The sequence below is a fragment of the Eurosta solidaginis genome, chromosome 4 (assembly GCF_040869045.1).
Source record: "Eurosta solidaginis isolate ZX-2024a chromosome 4, ASM4086904v1, whole genome shotgun sequence".
Taxonomy (NCBI): Eukaryota; Metazoa; Arthropoda; class Insecta; order Diptera; family Tephritidae; genus Eurosta; species Eurosta solidaginis.
Window position 1 is genome coordinate 110,084,199 of NC_090322.1, and position 17,314 is coordinate 110,101,512.

At 35.0% G+C, this 17,314-nt stretch overlaps 1 protein-coding gene across 10 annotated transcripts in view; it reads left to right on the forward strand.

Moving 5' to 3' along the window:
• The window catches only part of Sik2 (Salt-inducible kinase 2), a 964,644-nt gene that overhangs the window by 613,983 nt on the left and 333,347 nt on the right, over positions 1–17,314 (forward strand). For all 10 annotated transcript variants that reach the window (XR_010952760.1, XR_010952759.1, XR_010952762.1 and 7 more), the window contains one exon: positions 2,956–3,086. Coding sequence is in view for 3 of the 10 variants with exons in the window: in XM_067782444.1 (XP_067638545.1) it covers positions 2,956–3,086 (131 nt within the window). In the remaining 7 variants the exon portion in view is untranslated. The remainder of the gene's footprint in view (positions 1–2,955; positions 3,087–17,314) is intronic.

Below are 17,314 nucleotides of genomic sequence, written 5' to 3' on the forward strand. Positions count from 1 at the left end.
ATGTTAAATTGCAGAAAGATTACATCACAATGGGGATTGTACGAGGCCACGAAATCAGTGGACAGGGGCACGCCGCAGGGAGGGGTGCTATCACCTCTGCTGTGGACACTGGTCATCAACCAACTGCTCAGGCAATTCGATGAGGGACCCGTAAAACTTACGGCTTACGCGGATGACGTTGCAATTGTCATAAGTGGAAAATGCCTTCCAACGATTAGTTCTTTGATAGATCGGGCGCTTCGGGATATTCATACCTGGGCATCTAATGTCAGGTTGAAAGTCAATGCGGAGAAGACGGATATGGTCTTGTTTACAAAGAGGTACAAGGTCCCAAATTGGACCAGGCCTAAGTTAGGAGCGGTGACCTTACAGGAGCAACCTTGCACAAAATATCTAGAAATCATCCTAGACAGTAAGCTGTCATGGAAGCTCAACGTGGAGGAGAGGGTCAAGAAGGCCTCAACGGCACTCTATGCATGTAAAAGAATGCTGGGGTGTACGTGGGGCCTATCGCCCTCTCTTTCTCATTGGGTTTTTACAGCGATTGTAAGCCCTCTTCTATACTATGGAGTTCTTGTTTGGTGGAAAGCCACACAAAAAACAACATACCTCAAAAAGTTAGAGGGGGTATGCAGACTATCGATGCTTTGCATTACGAGAGCCCTGAAAACAACCCCGTCGGCTGCACTGTATGCCATTCTGCACATTCCACCTGTAGACCTGGTAGCAAAGAACAAAGCGTTAACGACCGCAACCAGGCTCAATGCTTCGGGGCAGCTTGAGCGCCGACCATATGGCCATAGTAGTATAGCGTCATCAGTCACAAGACGAACAGACTACATGATTCCCTACCTGCACTTTGAGGGAGATCTTAAGGCCACAATAGAGGTGGACGGTTGGTGCAAATGGCGGACGAGGCGATACATGTGTACACCGATGGTTCCAAAATAGTGGAAGGAGTAGGGTCTGCGGTATACTGCGCTGATCCGGAAATAAGCAGATCCTGCAGGCTGCCGGATTACTGTAGCGTTTTCCAAGCGGAAATATTAGCCGTAACCAAAGCAGTAGAAACCCTGGAAGAGAATAGCTTAAGCTGCAACCGTGTTAACTTTTATATTGACAGTGAAGCAGCAATTAAGGCAATAATCTCACATAGCACAGCATCTAAATGCGTGTTAGAGTGTAAGCAGTCTCTGGAGAGAATCGGGACAGGGAGAAGCATACATCTATATTGGGTCCCAGGGCATATGGGAATAGATGGGAATGAAAAAGCGGACGAATTAGTTAAAAAGGGCGCATCCCTTGAAGCTTGCTCCGTAGACGTCCCAATTAGATTGGGCGAGATTAAGCGAAGGCGAGAGGTGCACATGATCGACCAAGCAGGAAAGGCGTGGGTTCAAGCGCGGGGCTGTAAAGTGTCGAAGATTATGTGTAGGTCTTACAACCTTAGACTGACGCAGTTGCTTCTATCATTAAAAAGAGAGGACTGTAGACTCATGACGGGTATTCTGACTGGACACTGCCTTCTGGCGTCACATGCCTTTAAATTAGGCTTGGTCAGTGATAGCAGCTGTAGGAAGTGCGGGTTGGAGGAGGAAACGATCGAGCACGTTCTGTGCTCGTGCCCTGCACTTGCCAGGCTAAGACTCCAGCTATTGGGAGTGATACAGCTGTCAGATCTAGAAGCAGAAGTGGCTTAAGTCCTAGGAGGCTTCTAGTATTTGCCAAGAGGACGGAGTTATTTTATAACATAGGTCCTGGTTTTTGATAGGGTTTTTCAGTTTGGTCGCTAAAACAAACTTCTGGTAACACTACGGACTCAGTCAGTCTATGTGAGGTCCTCATGGACCGGCCAGTTCAACCTACCTACCTGTGTTGCTTTACGTATCTATTGCACTATACCTGTCACTGTAGCTGGTGCAGAACGTTCTTTCAGCGTGCTTTCAAGAACCAAAAACTTTCATAGATCGTGTTAATCTCAAGAGAGAGTTTCAGGAATTGCCCTGCCTTGTGTTGAATCCGTTTTGGCAATACAGTTAATTTTGATATTATTATAAAAAATTTGCAGCGAAAAAAGGAAGTAAAGCAACTTCCTATATTGAATAATTAAAATTTATAATCATTTTTAGATTTATCAGAAATGTATTAAAATGTTATCAAATAACTAGAAAAGGTTATTTTAAACAATATGTGTCTGTTAAAAGAGAATTTTATTCCTACGTTACAATAAAATAGTATAAATAGTAAATATTCTGTGTTAATTTTATTGTCAGCTCTTAGTTCAAAAATCATTTAGTTGATGTGGCAAAAATTTTTTTTTAATGTAATCCAGTAATAATGATTCATGAATGAGACGTCATTAATTCAAGTTAATCAAATGTATTAGTGAATTTTTTATAGGGGACCCGTAAATTGCTTAGTCCCGGACCCGGAATTACTCTCTGCAGCCCTGCGCGTGCTCATTTCATTTGTAATTTGTTGAAATTTTTACGAATGGTTGCACAGATTCATATATATCTTTTTAGTAAAACTGTGTTTCGATCCCTGATTGCATAACACGATTCGGGCCCAGAAGGGATCTGTTTTAAAAGAATTGGTTTTCAAATTTTGAAGATGTTACGTTTTGGTGTGGATCTTCATATATATTTCTGTGCTTTAACAATCACCTAGGCCAGCTCCCTGAACGGAAAGTTAACTTTTTTACTCAGAGTTAACTTGGCATGAAGGGCTAAACTAATAGATTTGTAACTAATTTTTTTAATTTAATCTGAGCTAAAAAAAAATAGCTTGCCGTTCTGCAAGTGGGCCATAGGGCTGTCTTCACCATTTTCGGTTCGAGCTAACTAACATTTTATTAGCCAGAAATCGTACCCAGATCTGTGAAATATATACAATTTAGCGTTAACTGGCGATGGTGAAGACGGCCCTTAAACATGATTTTGTTTTTACTTACAGAAATTAAATTCTAATGAGACCGCGCCAAGTGAATCCAGTTCAACTATAAATCGGAGTATATCCCCTTCAATTAAGCCCAAATCTTACAATGGCTCCATCTCAAAATCATCTCAAACTGAGTCCAAATCCAGGTAAATAAAAATAAGCAGATTGGCAGTTTTCTAAAATTTTTGGATATACTTTTCAGTATGAAATCATTATACAAATAGCGCAATGTCTAATCGTCGGCTTCGTGAGCAAATGTGCTTAGTCCATTTTTCGTTACTTTTCAGGAGAGGGAAAAACCATCTAGCTTTTTATGTTCTAAATAGTTTTAATATCTGAAAATGCAGTTTCCCTTCTGAGTTCGTCTTATTTAAATACCAGTTAACAGAGCAGTTTTAGATAAAGCCATTGCAGAGTTATGAGCTCCTTTTGGACTTAGCACATTTTCTTTCTATAATTTTTTTTTTGTTGAACTTAACAAATTTTCTTTCTATAATTTTTGTTTTTTTGGACTTAGTACATTTTCTTTCAGCTATTTCGTAAACAAAGATTTATTTTTAAGAGTATTCATTTCATTTAGTATATTTTATTATTTTAAAGCAAATAATAACATTCGTATTTCATTGATGTTAACAAAAATTTTTTTCTAATTCGTAAAATAAATCATTGCAAATCTTCATTTTTTTTGGCAGGAATTTTTCTTTTTTCTGTGTGAAGCCGTTGCATGTTGGGAAACTCCATAGCATCAATGCTTTTGTTAATTTTTTGCGGTAAAACTTTCCCTGCTTCATGGAATCATAGTTTGAAGAATATATCCCCATTTGCAGTGTATTTTAAAGCACGTATATCCGTTACTTTATAGTATCCCTTTTCGCGTCCTGTCTGAATACTTTTATAAAATTTAACAGAGTTAAAACTTTTAAAAAACGAATAATCCAATTAATTGACATCGTAGGGTTCTGGTTTCTTTCGGGCTGCTTTACATATAACAATGTATTCTACGGGGACATCGATATTTCTGTTTTTTTATGGCTCCTTCAAGGGTGGAGTGGACGTTATCTGCCTCCATTTGAGTGTGACCCATTTTGAGAATTTTTTGTTCAATAGTAATATTATGTTTAATCGATGCATTAAGTAAGGCATTACTCATTACCAAATTTCGATATTAGTAAGTACAACCATCACTATAAAAAATTATTTTTGATGGACTATCATTTGCAGAAAGAATTTTGTTTTCTATATAGAGAAAATCCAAATACTATCAAATTCGGCTGAGCTTAATCCGCCTTCCACTTCATTCTAGAAGAAACAATAAGCTGTTTGGTTTTTAAGGTTGAAAAAGACCAAATCATGTACCTGTAACTTTATGCGGTAGTACAAGCTACTGACATGTGATTTTGGGGACATTAGTACAGTTTGTAGATCTACTGTAAAAACGTGCGTTTCTTCTTCGCGGTCTTTAGTCTTTTCATTTCTTGCCTCTTCTTTCTTTTTCTTGTGAAGAGTATATTTTTCTGCCGAGAGATTTCCAATTGAAAATGAACTGCATATATCGCATTGGTCCTTCTTAGGTGCAACCATTCAGATTTTTTGCACCAAAATTTCATAAAAAACTATCAAAGTAGTCGAACTTCATGTTTAATACACCAGTCAGTAGCATAGAAGTTGTAAAGTTTCTTTTTAGAATACCCCTCTGCTAGCAGATACTTTTTTTAGTATCAGCTCGACAATAATGCGATTCCGTTGATGGCAATGAGTCGAAAAATAAATTTAAACACTTCCTCTCTTCTGTTGAGTACTTTTTTTGGTGTTTTCTTTGAAGTGGCTTCAGTTACTACTGGATTATTTACCCACTTACGAACAGTGCGTCGAATGCTCAATGTATTTAAGAAAAAATTTTTGAAAACTCTAATGATTCTGGTTTGTTAAAGTGATCATTTGTGGCCATCAATTAAACAAGGGTATATCTAACGATTCTCTTTTCTATTTTAAGAAAATACTGCAAGGTTCGAAATTTTTTGGAAGTGTGGTATACCTTTCTGTTTCTAGGTCTTGCAGTGGGAGCAATTTCAACTAAAGTATTGACATATACCCTTTTTCACTCCATGTCATTTCTCAAAAGTTTTTAAATATGTTCCCTCTAGCCTCATCAGTAACTAGAGCACATTTTATGACGTTACCCTTTTTACAGCTACATCTTTCCTTTGCTTTTTCGTAATTCCAGCTGTTAACGACTTTCTGTTTTCCTAAATATTACTTGCCTTTCTCCATATTTTTGACCGAAACCCAATTAGAATTTTCAGTAATAACTTCTCTTTTTCGTCCCTTTAACCGCGAAGGCAGCTCGTTCCAATCATCGGAATCGGTGTTACGTGCTATACGGAACGAGTCCCACAACTCCATCATCACACTCAATACCATAGTCTTCTCCCCGGCTAATATTACTTTCATCAGCAAAATCCATGTCGGTATTCTAATAAATAAACAACTTACAATTAATTTCCTAAAGTTATAAAAAGTAGTTACCTTCTGTGTGTTCAAATAACTAAATATATATTAATAATCTTTTTGCGGCTCTTTTTTTACAATAAATACAATTTTAATTTATTAAACTGAAATCGCGTTTCTACTGCAACCGAAGTAAAAGCCATAAGGGCAAAAACGGTTTTATTAATGGAAATAAATAGAAATCATGGGCTGCTTGAGTTTTTGTTTTGCAATTTTATTAACTACGAGTAGCTGCTTGCTAAAGGAGTTTTAAATGTTAGAAGTATTATAAGTAATAAGAGTTTGCACATTAAACAAGTAGGAAAGGTAGCTGTTTCGGCAAAGTATAGACGTTAATAGTCACAAGTCAAGCTTATCACAGCAATATAGTAACAATTGTATATAATTCTATAAAAAAAAAATTGAATAAAACGAATAATAATTTGTTTTCACCTGGACTTAACACATGATTTTTTTTTTGTTTTTTGATTTTTTGTGGACTTAGCACATTTGCGTAACATTCCATTTCAACATGTAAAACCGACATTGTGATTACTTTTTTTATGTAGACGATGTATTTTTAGCTGTACCATCTTCCTGCATTAAAATCTCAGTTTTCATAAAAAGTGGACTTATTAGCACATTTGCTCACGAAGCCGATGTAATATTTCACCGGAATTATAAAATGTTATTGTTTACTTATTAGGGCTAAAATTAGTTGTGATGAAGGACCAATGCCATAAAATACCATATATTCAAACCTTAAGTTTTAAAATTTTTTTGTCTAAGACCTAGTTTACATATAACGAGATTATCCTCATTTTCGTACTTAACTCCTCATCGGTAATTATATGACTAGATTTCCCATAAAAAGATAAAAGTGAAAATTTGACAGAAAATAATCTCGTTCCCAGGGATGGAACGCGTAGATTATCTATTGGTGATTAATTGTAGATAAGAGCATGAGTAAATGTGGTCTAAGGGTGTTTAGAATCAAGTGACGGTGTCTAATGCAGAACATTAAATACTCACCTAACATATTTTCAAAGGTGAGCGTGTTTATTAATAGTATTATCCACTTTTGTAAAACATATACCAAATTATAAAAAAATACGCAAGTTTTTTTCACGAAATGGCCATTCTGCCACCAGTTATGGCTCCCGAAACGTAGAAGAATATTAATAAAAAAAGGGGGATACCACGCCCATTTTCAAATATTTTAAATTTTTTAAAATCTTTTTCAAATATATCCCAGCCAGCATTTTTTGAAAATTTTGATCAAAAAATATTTAAATATCGTACCCCAAGATGATTATAAACGTTTAAGCATTTTTTGTTCGAAAATTAATGTATCGTCGGGAGAAAAATGTACCATAAATGTGATTATTCTTGAATAATCATTTATGATTCATATTTCGAAACGCTTTTTATTCATATTTGATATCATTGTAAAATTGAGCTTTAATTGTTTTAGAGTAATATTTGACTGCTTTTCACAGTCATTTTCTGATCATTCGTGAACATATTTCAATCGTTTTGGTTGAGATTTTTGAATCATTTTTGAATGCGATTATGATGCATTTATTCTTCATATCTAATTCAATATAAGATACTACATAAAAATCTTATTTCATCAGGGGAAGAAAGCATGAGGCATCGAGTTATTTGAACCACAGGTCACTCGCAAGCAAACTTGACCGATATACACCTGCGACTACAACATCCAACATCAGCTATGATCGTCTATATCTTAAAATACGATACGGTATGGGATGTTGAGGACATTTCCAGGTACATATGTCAAGAGAGTTTCACTTACCTGGTCAAATAGCTCACAACTCCTGTATTGTCCAACTATTATGTATTTTCTGGGAAGCCGAAGGTGGAGAAATGGTTGGGAAAATCTTCGGGCATGAGCAGCATTTGCATTGCATTGTCTTGAAGGATGTCTTAATAATAAAAATTTTATATAATGTACATATTTTTTCTGAACTTCATGATTGAAAAAATGTGTGTATGTGAAAAAATAAGATTTTCAATGAAAGGTAAAATTTTAACAAGTATAAAATTCATTATTCAGTCAACAAATATAGTCAGAAAAGATTCAGAAAGCTGAATTAAAAATTATTATAAATTTTTGATCACCTAAAGTAAACACATTTGATTCAAATATGATTCCAAGATATTATTGAAAAACTATATTCAGTTTTTGATCATCAAAGGTAAGCATATTTAATTATTCTTTTTGTTGGCTTTTATAAAATATTAAAATTTAATCATCAAAGGACTTCAAAAATGATTCCAAAAATTGATCGAAAAATGCTTTTCAGTTTTTAAAAGTATTCATATTTGATGATCTCTTTTGTTCAATTGTATGATAACTCCCCACACGGCATTTAGATGATTAAATTTTGAATTTCCCTACATATAAATACAATTTGATTCTTCTTTCTGACTAAATAATGAGTTATCATACAATTGAACAAAAGAAATAATCAAATATGAATACCTTTGATGATCAAAAACTGAAAATCATTTTTCGATCACGTTTTGGAATCATTTTTGAAGTCCTTTGATGATTAAATTTTAATATTTCATAAAAGTCAACAAAAAGAATAATCAAATATGCTCACCTTTCGATGAACAAAAACTGAATATAGTTTTTCAATCACATTTTGGAATCATATTTGAATCAAATGTGTTTACTTTAGGTGATCAAACATTTATAATCATTTTTAATTCAGCTTTCTGAATCTTTTCTGACTATATTTGTTAACTGAATAATGAGTTTTATACTTGTTAAAATTTTACTTTTCATTGAAAAACTTATTTTTTTCACATACACACATTTTTTCAATCATGAAGTTCAGAAAAAATATGTATATAAAATTTTTATTATTAAGACATTCTTCAAGACAATTTAATGCAAATGCTGCTCATGCCCGAAGATTTCCCCAACCATTTCTCCACCTTCCCAGATAATACATAATAGTTGGACAATACAAAAGTTGTGAGCTATTTGACCAGGTAAGTGAAACTCTCTTGACATATGTACCTGGATATGTCTTCAACATCCCGTACCGTATCGTAATTTAAGATATTGACGATCATAGCTGATGTTGGATGTTGTAGTCGCAGGTGAATATCGGTCAAGTTTGTTTGCGAGTGACCTGTGGTTCAAATAGCTCACTTCCGCATGCTTTCTTCCCCTGATGAAATAAGATTATTATGTAGTATCTTATTTTGAATGAGATATGAAGAATAAATGCATCATAATCGCATTCAAAAATGAGTCAAAAATCTAAACCAAAACGATTGAAATATATTCACGAATATGATCAAAAAATGACTGTGAAAAGCAGTCAAATATTACTCTAAAACAATTAAAGCTCAATTTTACAATGATATCAAATATGAATAAAAAGCGTTTCGAAATATGAATCATAAATGATTATTCAAGAATAATCACATTTATGGTACATTTTTCTCCCGACGATACGCTAATATTCGAACAGAAAATGCTTTTAAATTTGAACGTTTTTAATCATCTTAGGGTATGATATTTGAATATTTTTTGATCAAAATTTTCAAAAAATGCTGGCTGGGTCATTATTTAGTCAAAAAGAGTAATCAAATTGTATTTATATGTAGGGAAATTCAAAATTTTATCATTTAAATGCTGAGTGGGATATTGCTACTACAGACTACTCACAAACATCAGAGTTCCGATACATTGCTGTTTAAATATTTTTGTTTTTGTATTTAATAATCGAATGTACCTAAATTTGAATTTTTTCTTGTCACACTTATGCTGCTCCAATCGCAAACATTTTGTAGGCTGTCTTTTTTCGATTTCGAATTCAAATCTCATTGCGAGAATATTGTACTAGCAATATAGGAGTATTACATATAATAGTATCGCCCGTGGTCGAAATTCGACCAACTTGTAATTTTTTCAACTCACTCTATGCATTCAGTGTTGGGGGTAGTGCAATAATGCGTTAATAGTTGAGCAGTGAGTGGAAATATAGCAAATTGGTATAAGTTACTTAAATTTATCATTAAAATTTTGAAATTGACCTAAGACATTATACTTTTTGATTGCATTTCCTTACAAACTTTTCAAATGTAATTATAGAGTTTTGGTATTTAGTTCCTTAAACAAAAATATAAAAAGTATGTAAAATCAAATGAAATTGACAAAGAATTATGGTTAGATAACTTGAAATTTAATTGAAAATTAGCTTTTTCCACACCACCCGGGAGGTACGCCGTTGGCGCGCTACCGAAGTTGGTTTTGAGTGCTCGGTGCACTAAGCATATATCACCCATATAAACTACATATACACATATCGCCCATTTACTTAAATAGTGTCATCATTCAAAAAACTCGAATTTTTAGTTAAAAACGAAGAAATGTGCTAAAGGAATTTAATTTTATATAAATACACATGTAACATCGGCAGTGTTTGGCAAGCACTCCGAGTGTAATTCTGCCATCTCTCAGTGAAAACTAATCTGCCATGCAGATGTCGTTCGAAGTCGGCATAAAACAAGTAGGTCCCATCCAGCCAATTTGTAGGTAAAAATAAGAGGACCACGACGCAAATTGGAAGAGAAGCTCGGCCTTAAATCTCTTCGGAGGTTGTCGCGCCTTACATATTTTTTTTTTTATTTTACATATGTAACATCAACCTAATATCGTTTTCGTTCTGTGTGTTTGCCACTCGATTCGATTGGCTGTGTCATCTGCTCCGAAATTGGTTCCGAGCGAAATTGAGTTTTTAGTTTCAGAAAAATTTAATTAGTTCAATGGTATATATAAGTTAACACAATACTTTGTGAACTTCTCCACATAGTCAAAACAACATTTCATAAATTCCATTCCCACAGAATATTCTGCAAATAAACAAACCGTTCGCATATTTGGGAGTCGTGTTACAACCAAAAGTGCAATTGCGCTGCACGCGCATCCGCTAAATTCTTAGTTGATGAAACTAAACACCTTCAGCGAGCGAAACACGCGCAACCGCTTATTCGCTCACATGACCAAATACTTCAGCTGAGCGCTACACGCGCAAACCCTATTTAGCTGACCAAGCATCTTTGGTCACGTAGGCAGGCTCAGGAAGGGTAGCTTATAACGTTAAGCTTGAATAATAAGTCAGCCTTAATTTTACCTTTAACGGAAAGGCACATAGTGCCGCATAACCGACGTAGTTTAATATAAACCCAACAGACACATAGTGCCGCATAATTAATTAAATTCTTTAAGTTAGATTAATCGAAAGACACATAGTGCCGTATCAGTAACTAATTTAATTTAATAAATAACAATTTTAACAAACGAATTAACTTCGTGAGTTTATTGGCGCCCAACGTAAGTGCGGGTTAAAACGTAAAAGTGCCGCGCGAACCATAAAGGACGGGAAGTATTTTCCCTGCCAAACTAGTGAAAGACTATTCAAAACCGTCTGGATTTAATAAAACTTTAAGTAAATGAATACGTCCATAAGTGTTTGAAAGTAAGGAAATCTTTGACTTGAATAAATTCACACAAAAACAAAAACAAACAAAAACTTTGAATAAACTGACATCAAAATAAGTGTTTAAATTTTGAGAAAATTTAAAAAAAGAAAAAGTAATAACATCAACAATAGCTGCAAAAAATTAGCAAAACAACAACTCTAAAGGGAATCGCAAACAATACCTACAATATGCAGTTAATGATAGAGTAAGTTATGAATGAATGTAAGTCAGTTATAAGTAAAATAAGAATATTTAAAATTTTAAAGAAATTAATCGAAGGCTAAAGTTTTCCAAATTTAAACAACTTTGTTAAATTTTTCTTGCAAACACTACATTTTAAATATCCATAGTTGTTCCGTCTTGGTTGCGAGGATAAATAAATAGAATGAGTCAGGAAGATCAGATAGCTGAGACTCTGGCGAGACCCAATTTAAAGCAAAGTACCGCTTTTACCAACAACCAGAAAAAGGAACTTGTTACCTTATTTTCTGAAGCAGTTTCTTCCATCTTAAACACCAAGGTAGAAGAGGAGGAGGAAAGCAGGGTAGACTTTAGTAGAAACACTGGCTCATCTCATACCCGATGTGGTGAAATGTTTAAGGGAGTTTTCTGGGAAACCAGGTGAGTTCAATGAACTGAAATCAGTGGACAGAATCCTACTGATGCATGGACAGAACAAAGACAGCCCTAGGTATTACGTGATCCTTCATACCATAATACATAAGATAGTTGGCGAGGCCGATGCGGCACTCGAATCCTACCGAACTCCTCTAAACTGGAGTAGGATGTCTGATGCTGCACTATTCAGACAAGAGGAAGTCAGTACGTTAGAGTGCCAGATGACTTCTCTCGTCCAACGGGGCAGCACCGTTGAAGAGTTTTACCACCGAGTGTACCAATACCTATCCCTTATTTTGGACAAAATTGATTGTCTCGAGTTAGGAGAAGAGGCGATGAATGCCATGACAGCATCCTAGAGGGATGAGGCACTCGATACCTTTGTGAGGGGATTGAATGGTCAACTACCAAGTCTCCTCAGTATCAGGGAACCGACGAGCTTACCACAAGCTCTGCATATGTGTCTTAAACTAGACAATATGAACTATAGAACGAGCCATGCAAGTAATATCTCTCGTATGACACCCAATGTTAAGCCAACTAACCTCTAACTACCCCGGACTTACACAAGTAAACCAGAACCGCGACCATTTTATCCGGAGCTTGCCAATTTCGCGCAAGGACCCTTTCTGAGACCTCCACTAAGGTATGGTTCAAACCTTCCCCTACAATATGGACAGAACGGCTTACTACAACCAGTTTCAAATCCGATTCCACAATATCGCCCCTACGGCACACTACAAGCAAGCCCCTACGTCACATCGCACAATACGCCTTTCGGCAATGTTCAACAGAGTTACATACCACAACTCCCACCCAAACCCTCAGTCCCAATGGACGTTAACAAGTCCATACAAACAAAACAGGTTAATTACCAGAACAGGCTCCCACCTCAAGGGTTTCATAATCCTGCACAACAAAATCCAACCAATGGGCAACCTGAACCATTTAATAAACGGCCACCGTCGCAAACCCTACAACATCCTAACAAAATGCAACGACTCTAAAATACAGAAGCTGTGGACCCTACTTCAACAGAACACTCAACCGAGACTTCCGAAAATGTTGAGGGATACTACTACGAAAATCCACAATACCTTGGTTACGAACAAGAAGCAGGACAATCCGAAAACGGAAAACCAGATTATGTAACCGATAATATTAATTTTTTAGATTAAAGCCTTCTTCGTTACCATATTTTCTTTACAGGATGAGAAATGGAAACGAATTGAAATTTTTTTTAGATACCGGTTCGAACAAAAATTATATTAACCCGACTTACATACGAAACCCTATACCAAATCGATCTTTTTATGCAAATTCAGTTGGAGGACCCCTCAAAATAAGACACCATGCAAATGTTGATATCTTCGGAAATGAAATAGGGAAAATTAAATTTCATATCCTGCCAAACCTTAAAACTTTCGATGCAATTATAGGCAACGACACATTGAAAAATTTAAATGTAATAATTTTTACAAATGAAAATTGTTTCACTCTACTTAACAAATACAAATATCCCGTCCAACAGCTTCCAATAAACTCAATCACACATACCACCCTACGGATTAATCACTTAAATCCTGAGGATAATGAAAAACTAAAACAACTTATAAACTCATGTCCGACCCTATCCTCCGAGCCCGATAAGAAATTGACTTTCGTCACTAATGTGAAAGCAGAAATTAGAACAAGAAATGAAAGGCCCATTTATTCAAAAACGTACCCATATCCCATGCCTCTAAAAAAGGAGATTGACCAACAAATTGCCGAATTGTTGAATGATGGCATCTTTCGCCCATCGAAATCTCCATACAATTCTCCTGTATGGATAGTACCAAAGAAACAGGATGCTTCAAGACAGAAAAAATATCGAATGGTAATCGATTATCGTAAGTTAAATGATGAGACCATTCCAGATAAATATACTATTCCGGATATTACTACTATTTTGTCCAACTTAGGGAAAAATAGATTTTTCTCCACTATTGACCTCAAAAGCGGTTTCCACCAGATTGCTTTGAATGAAGCTGACATTGAGAAGACCGCCTTCTCGGTTACAAATGGAAAGTTTGAGTTCACACGACTTCCATTTGGCCTAAGGAACGCACCTGCTATTTTTCAACGCACTTTAGATGACGTCCTTAGAGAACATATTGGCATTCGCTGCTACGTCTACATAGACGACATTATAATTTTTAGTAAAACTAAAGAAGAGCATTTCGATAATCTGAAGATTATTTTCAACACGTTGGAAAAGGCTTGATTAAAGGTCCAATACGACAAATGCGAATTCATTAAAGAAGACATAGAGTTTCTAGGTATCATTGTCGATCAAAATGGTATTCGCACCACGCAAAAAAAAGTAGAAGCGATAATAAATTTTCCGCTTCCTAAGAACGTTCACGATCTACGCTCCTTTTTGCGAATGACTGGACAATATCGTAGGTTCATAAAGGCCTATGCCCAAATTACTAAACCGCCCACTGAAATACTGAGAGGGGAACTAGGAAGAATCTCCAAAAATCAGTCTAAAAAGACCAAACCGAATCTGACAGCCCAACAGGTGGAAGCTGTCAATTAACTAAAAATGTGTCTCACATCTGAGGATGTAATACTCTATTATCCCGATTTTGAGAAAGCAATCGAGCTCACCACTGACGCCTCCGACTACGCTTTAGGAGCCGTACTCTCTCAAGAAGGTAGGCCAATATGCTTCCTTTCGAGAACGCTAAGCAGAGCAGAGGAGAACTTTGCAACGAACGAAAAAGAAATGCTAGCGATAATTTGGGCTTTACAGTCCCTCAGATGCTTTCTTTACGGATCAAGAAAGGTCAAAATATACTCCGATCACCAACCCTTAACTTTCGCTCTCTGCAATAAAAATACAAACACCAAAATGAAGAGATGGAAAGCTCAGCTAGAGAAATACAACCATGAACTAATCTACAAACCCGGCAGTTCAAACGTGGTCGCAGACTTCCTTTCACGACCACCAATTTCAAATATTAATTCACTTACAGTTCACAGTAGTGATAGCTCACCTGAAAATTTGATATCCTCCGTAGAAACCCCAGTTAACGTTTTCAAAAACCAACTTTTTATCTCAGAAGGTCAAGAATCTTTGTATAAATTTCAAATAATTTTTCCAATGTAACATAGACATCTAATAACAGAAAAAATCCTTTCCGAGGATTCACTAAAGTTACTCTTAAAAAAACATCTAAACCCTTCAATAATAAATGGAATTAAAACAACAGAGCCGATCATGCTAAAAATTCAAGCTATTTACCCTCTACATTTCGCTAATTACAAAATACGCTTCACACAGTTAGTGGTTGAAGATATTACAAACACAAACGATCAGGACAGAATTATTAATAATTATTGCCCATAGAAACGAAAGAGGAAATAAACTACAGATATAGAAAAATATTATTTCCCATCTATGGCGAAAAAAATAAGGAGAATAATAAAATTATGCAAAATATGCAAAGAAAACAAGTATGATCGACACCCAAACAATCCTTAACTCGGCACTACACCCTTACCCGAATATGCAGGACATACTATTCACATAGACATTTTTTCTACAGACAAGCACAAAGTACTCACTTCTATTGACAAATTCTCAAAATTAGCCGTAGTGAATATGATAGATGGAAAGAGTATAGAAAATATAAAAAAAACCATTAAGAGACATCATATTTTACTATGGAGTACCCAAATTCATCGTCATTCATTTTGATAATGAAAAGATATTTAACTCGCAACCAATTAAATTCATGTTAGAAAACGAATTTAGCATACAAATTTTTACCGCACCACCCTCAAGAGTGAAGTCAACGGTCAGATAGAAAGATTTCACTCAACCTTATCCGAAATTATGAGATGCCTTAGACAAGAATACCTAGACAAAAACTTTGAGGAACTAGTGCAATGGTCTGTAAACGAATACAATCATATAATCCACTCTGTTACAGGAAAAAAACCAGTTGACATATTTTTCAGCAGACCCTGTCCATCCAATCGCGAAAATCGAGAAGAAACCAGGACAAAAATTTTTGAAAAACTTAGAAAGACACCAGCACAAGACCTACAATACCCATAACAAGAATAAAAAGGACACTATATACTAGAGGCCAGGACAAAAGGTTTTCGTTAGACAAAACAAAAGACTAGGTACCAAACTTTCCAAACGATACAAAGAAGAAATTGTAAAAGAAAATAGGAATTCCACAATAACAACAGAATAAGGAAAAATAGTTAACAAGGACCGCATACGAAACTAATTCAGCACATTTTTATTTTAGATTTCTCCTTTTCCTGAACTTTATTTTATGCGATGGTTCGGTTGAAGTGTTAGACTACACTCAATCAGGAATCGTTGTTATGGAAGACGGAATTGGCAAAGTTCAAACAGGAACTTACCGGATTATCCACATGACAAACATAACGGAATACTCTACAATACTACAAGAACTAAACAGAAACTTCATTAGAAACATACCAACTAACAACCCCCTTTACCCATTTATAGCAAACGAGATAAATAACATCAACGCAACCATTAATAACATCTTACCTACATACAAAAATAAAAGATCCCTAGATTTCATAGGATCAGCCTGGAAATGGATAGATGGAAATCCTGACCATGACGACTTGGTAGCCATCAATAGTAAATTTCACGAAATAATTGAAAATAATAAACAAGTAGTAATTAACAAGAATATTATCGAAAGAATTAACAATATCACACAAATAAGGAACTCAATAATAAAGTCTCTAGGAAACAGTAACCAATTTCAAACCGCCCTAATACTTCAGTATAAATATAATTAAAGAGGAGTTAGAAAATATTAAAAGACCAATTCATTTCACAAAAGCGAACATTATTAACTCAGTTATTATTACCAATCAAGAAGCTCATAGAATAAATAAAATTTTTATAGAAGAAAATTTACCATTTGGATAGTTAGAAGAATCTTTGAATTTTGCAGACGTTCAAATCGCTGTAAAACACAATTTACTAATTTATATGATAAAAGTACCGAAAACCGGTAAAGAAACTTGCAAATCTATTATAATTTATATACAGAAGATCTTTCTTAAATATGCTCTTCGACCTTTAAACTTCTCTGAACCTATGCCTCCTTATTCTTCTCGTTTCTCGCTATTAAACCTTAAAACCTTGTTGGATCTTAGATCTATTATCTGCTTAAGTTTCGCTTATAACATTATTAATGGGTTTATTGACTGCCCGTACTTGCTGGAGCGGTTTCGATTTAATGTCCCTCAACGTTCTCTCCGAAATTTCTATCCCTTTTATGGTGATAATCTTAGAACTAGTTATGCCTGTAATGTCCTATTGCCCGTGCTATACGTGAGTTTAACTCACTGAGCGTTACGGTTTCATTGGATTTTTCACTACCAAGGTTTACATTTTTAATTATTTTAAACTCTGCATTTTAAGTTCTCCGGTCCATATATGTATATAAGTTTCATACTTTTAGCTCTACATTGAATTTAAGAACTATTTAATATATTTAGTCTGTAAGTATTTATTCCATTGACTGCAAATAAATGAAATGAAATGAAATGAAATTAAGGCTTTAAGTAAAAACGGAACTATTTTAAAGATAAAATTTGAGAAAATGTTTAAATGTAATGAGGAATATTACGGTATAGAAAAAGATTGTAAAATAATAAATGAAATACAAATTTGCAAACAACCCCA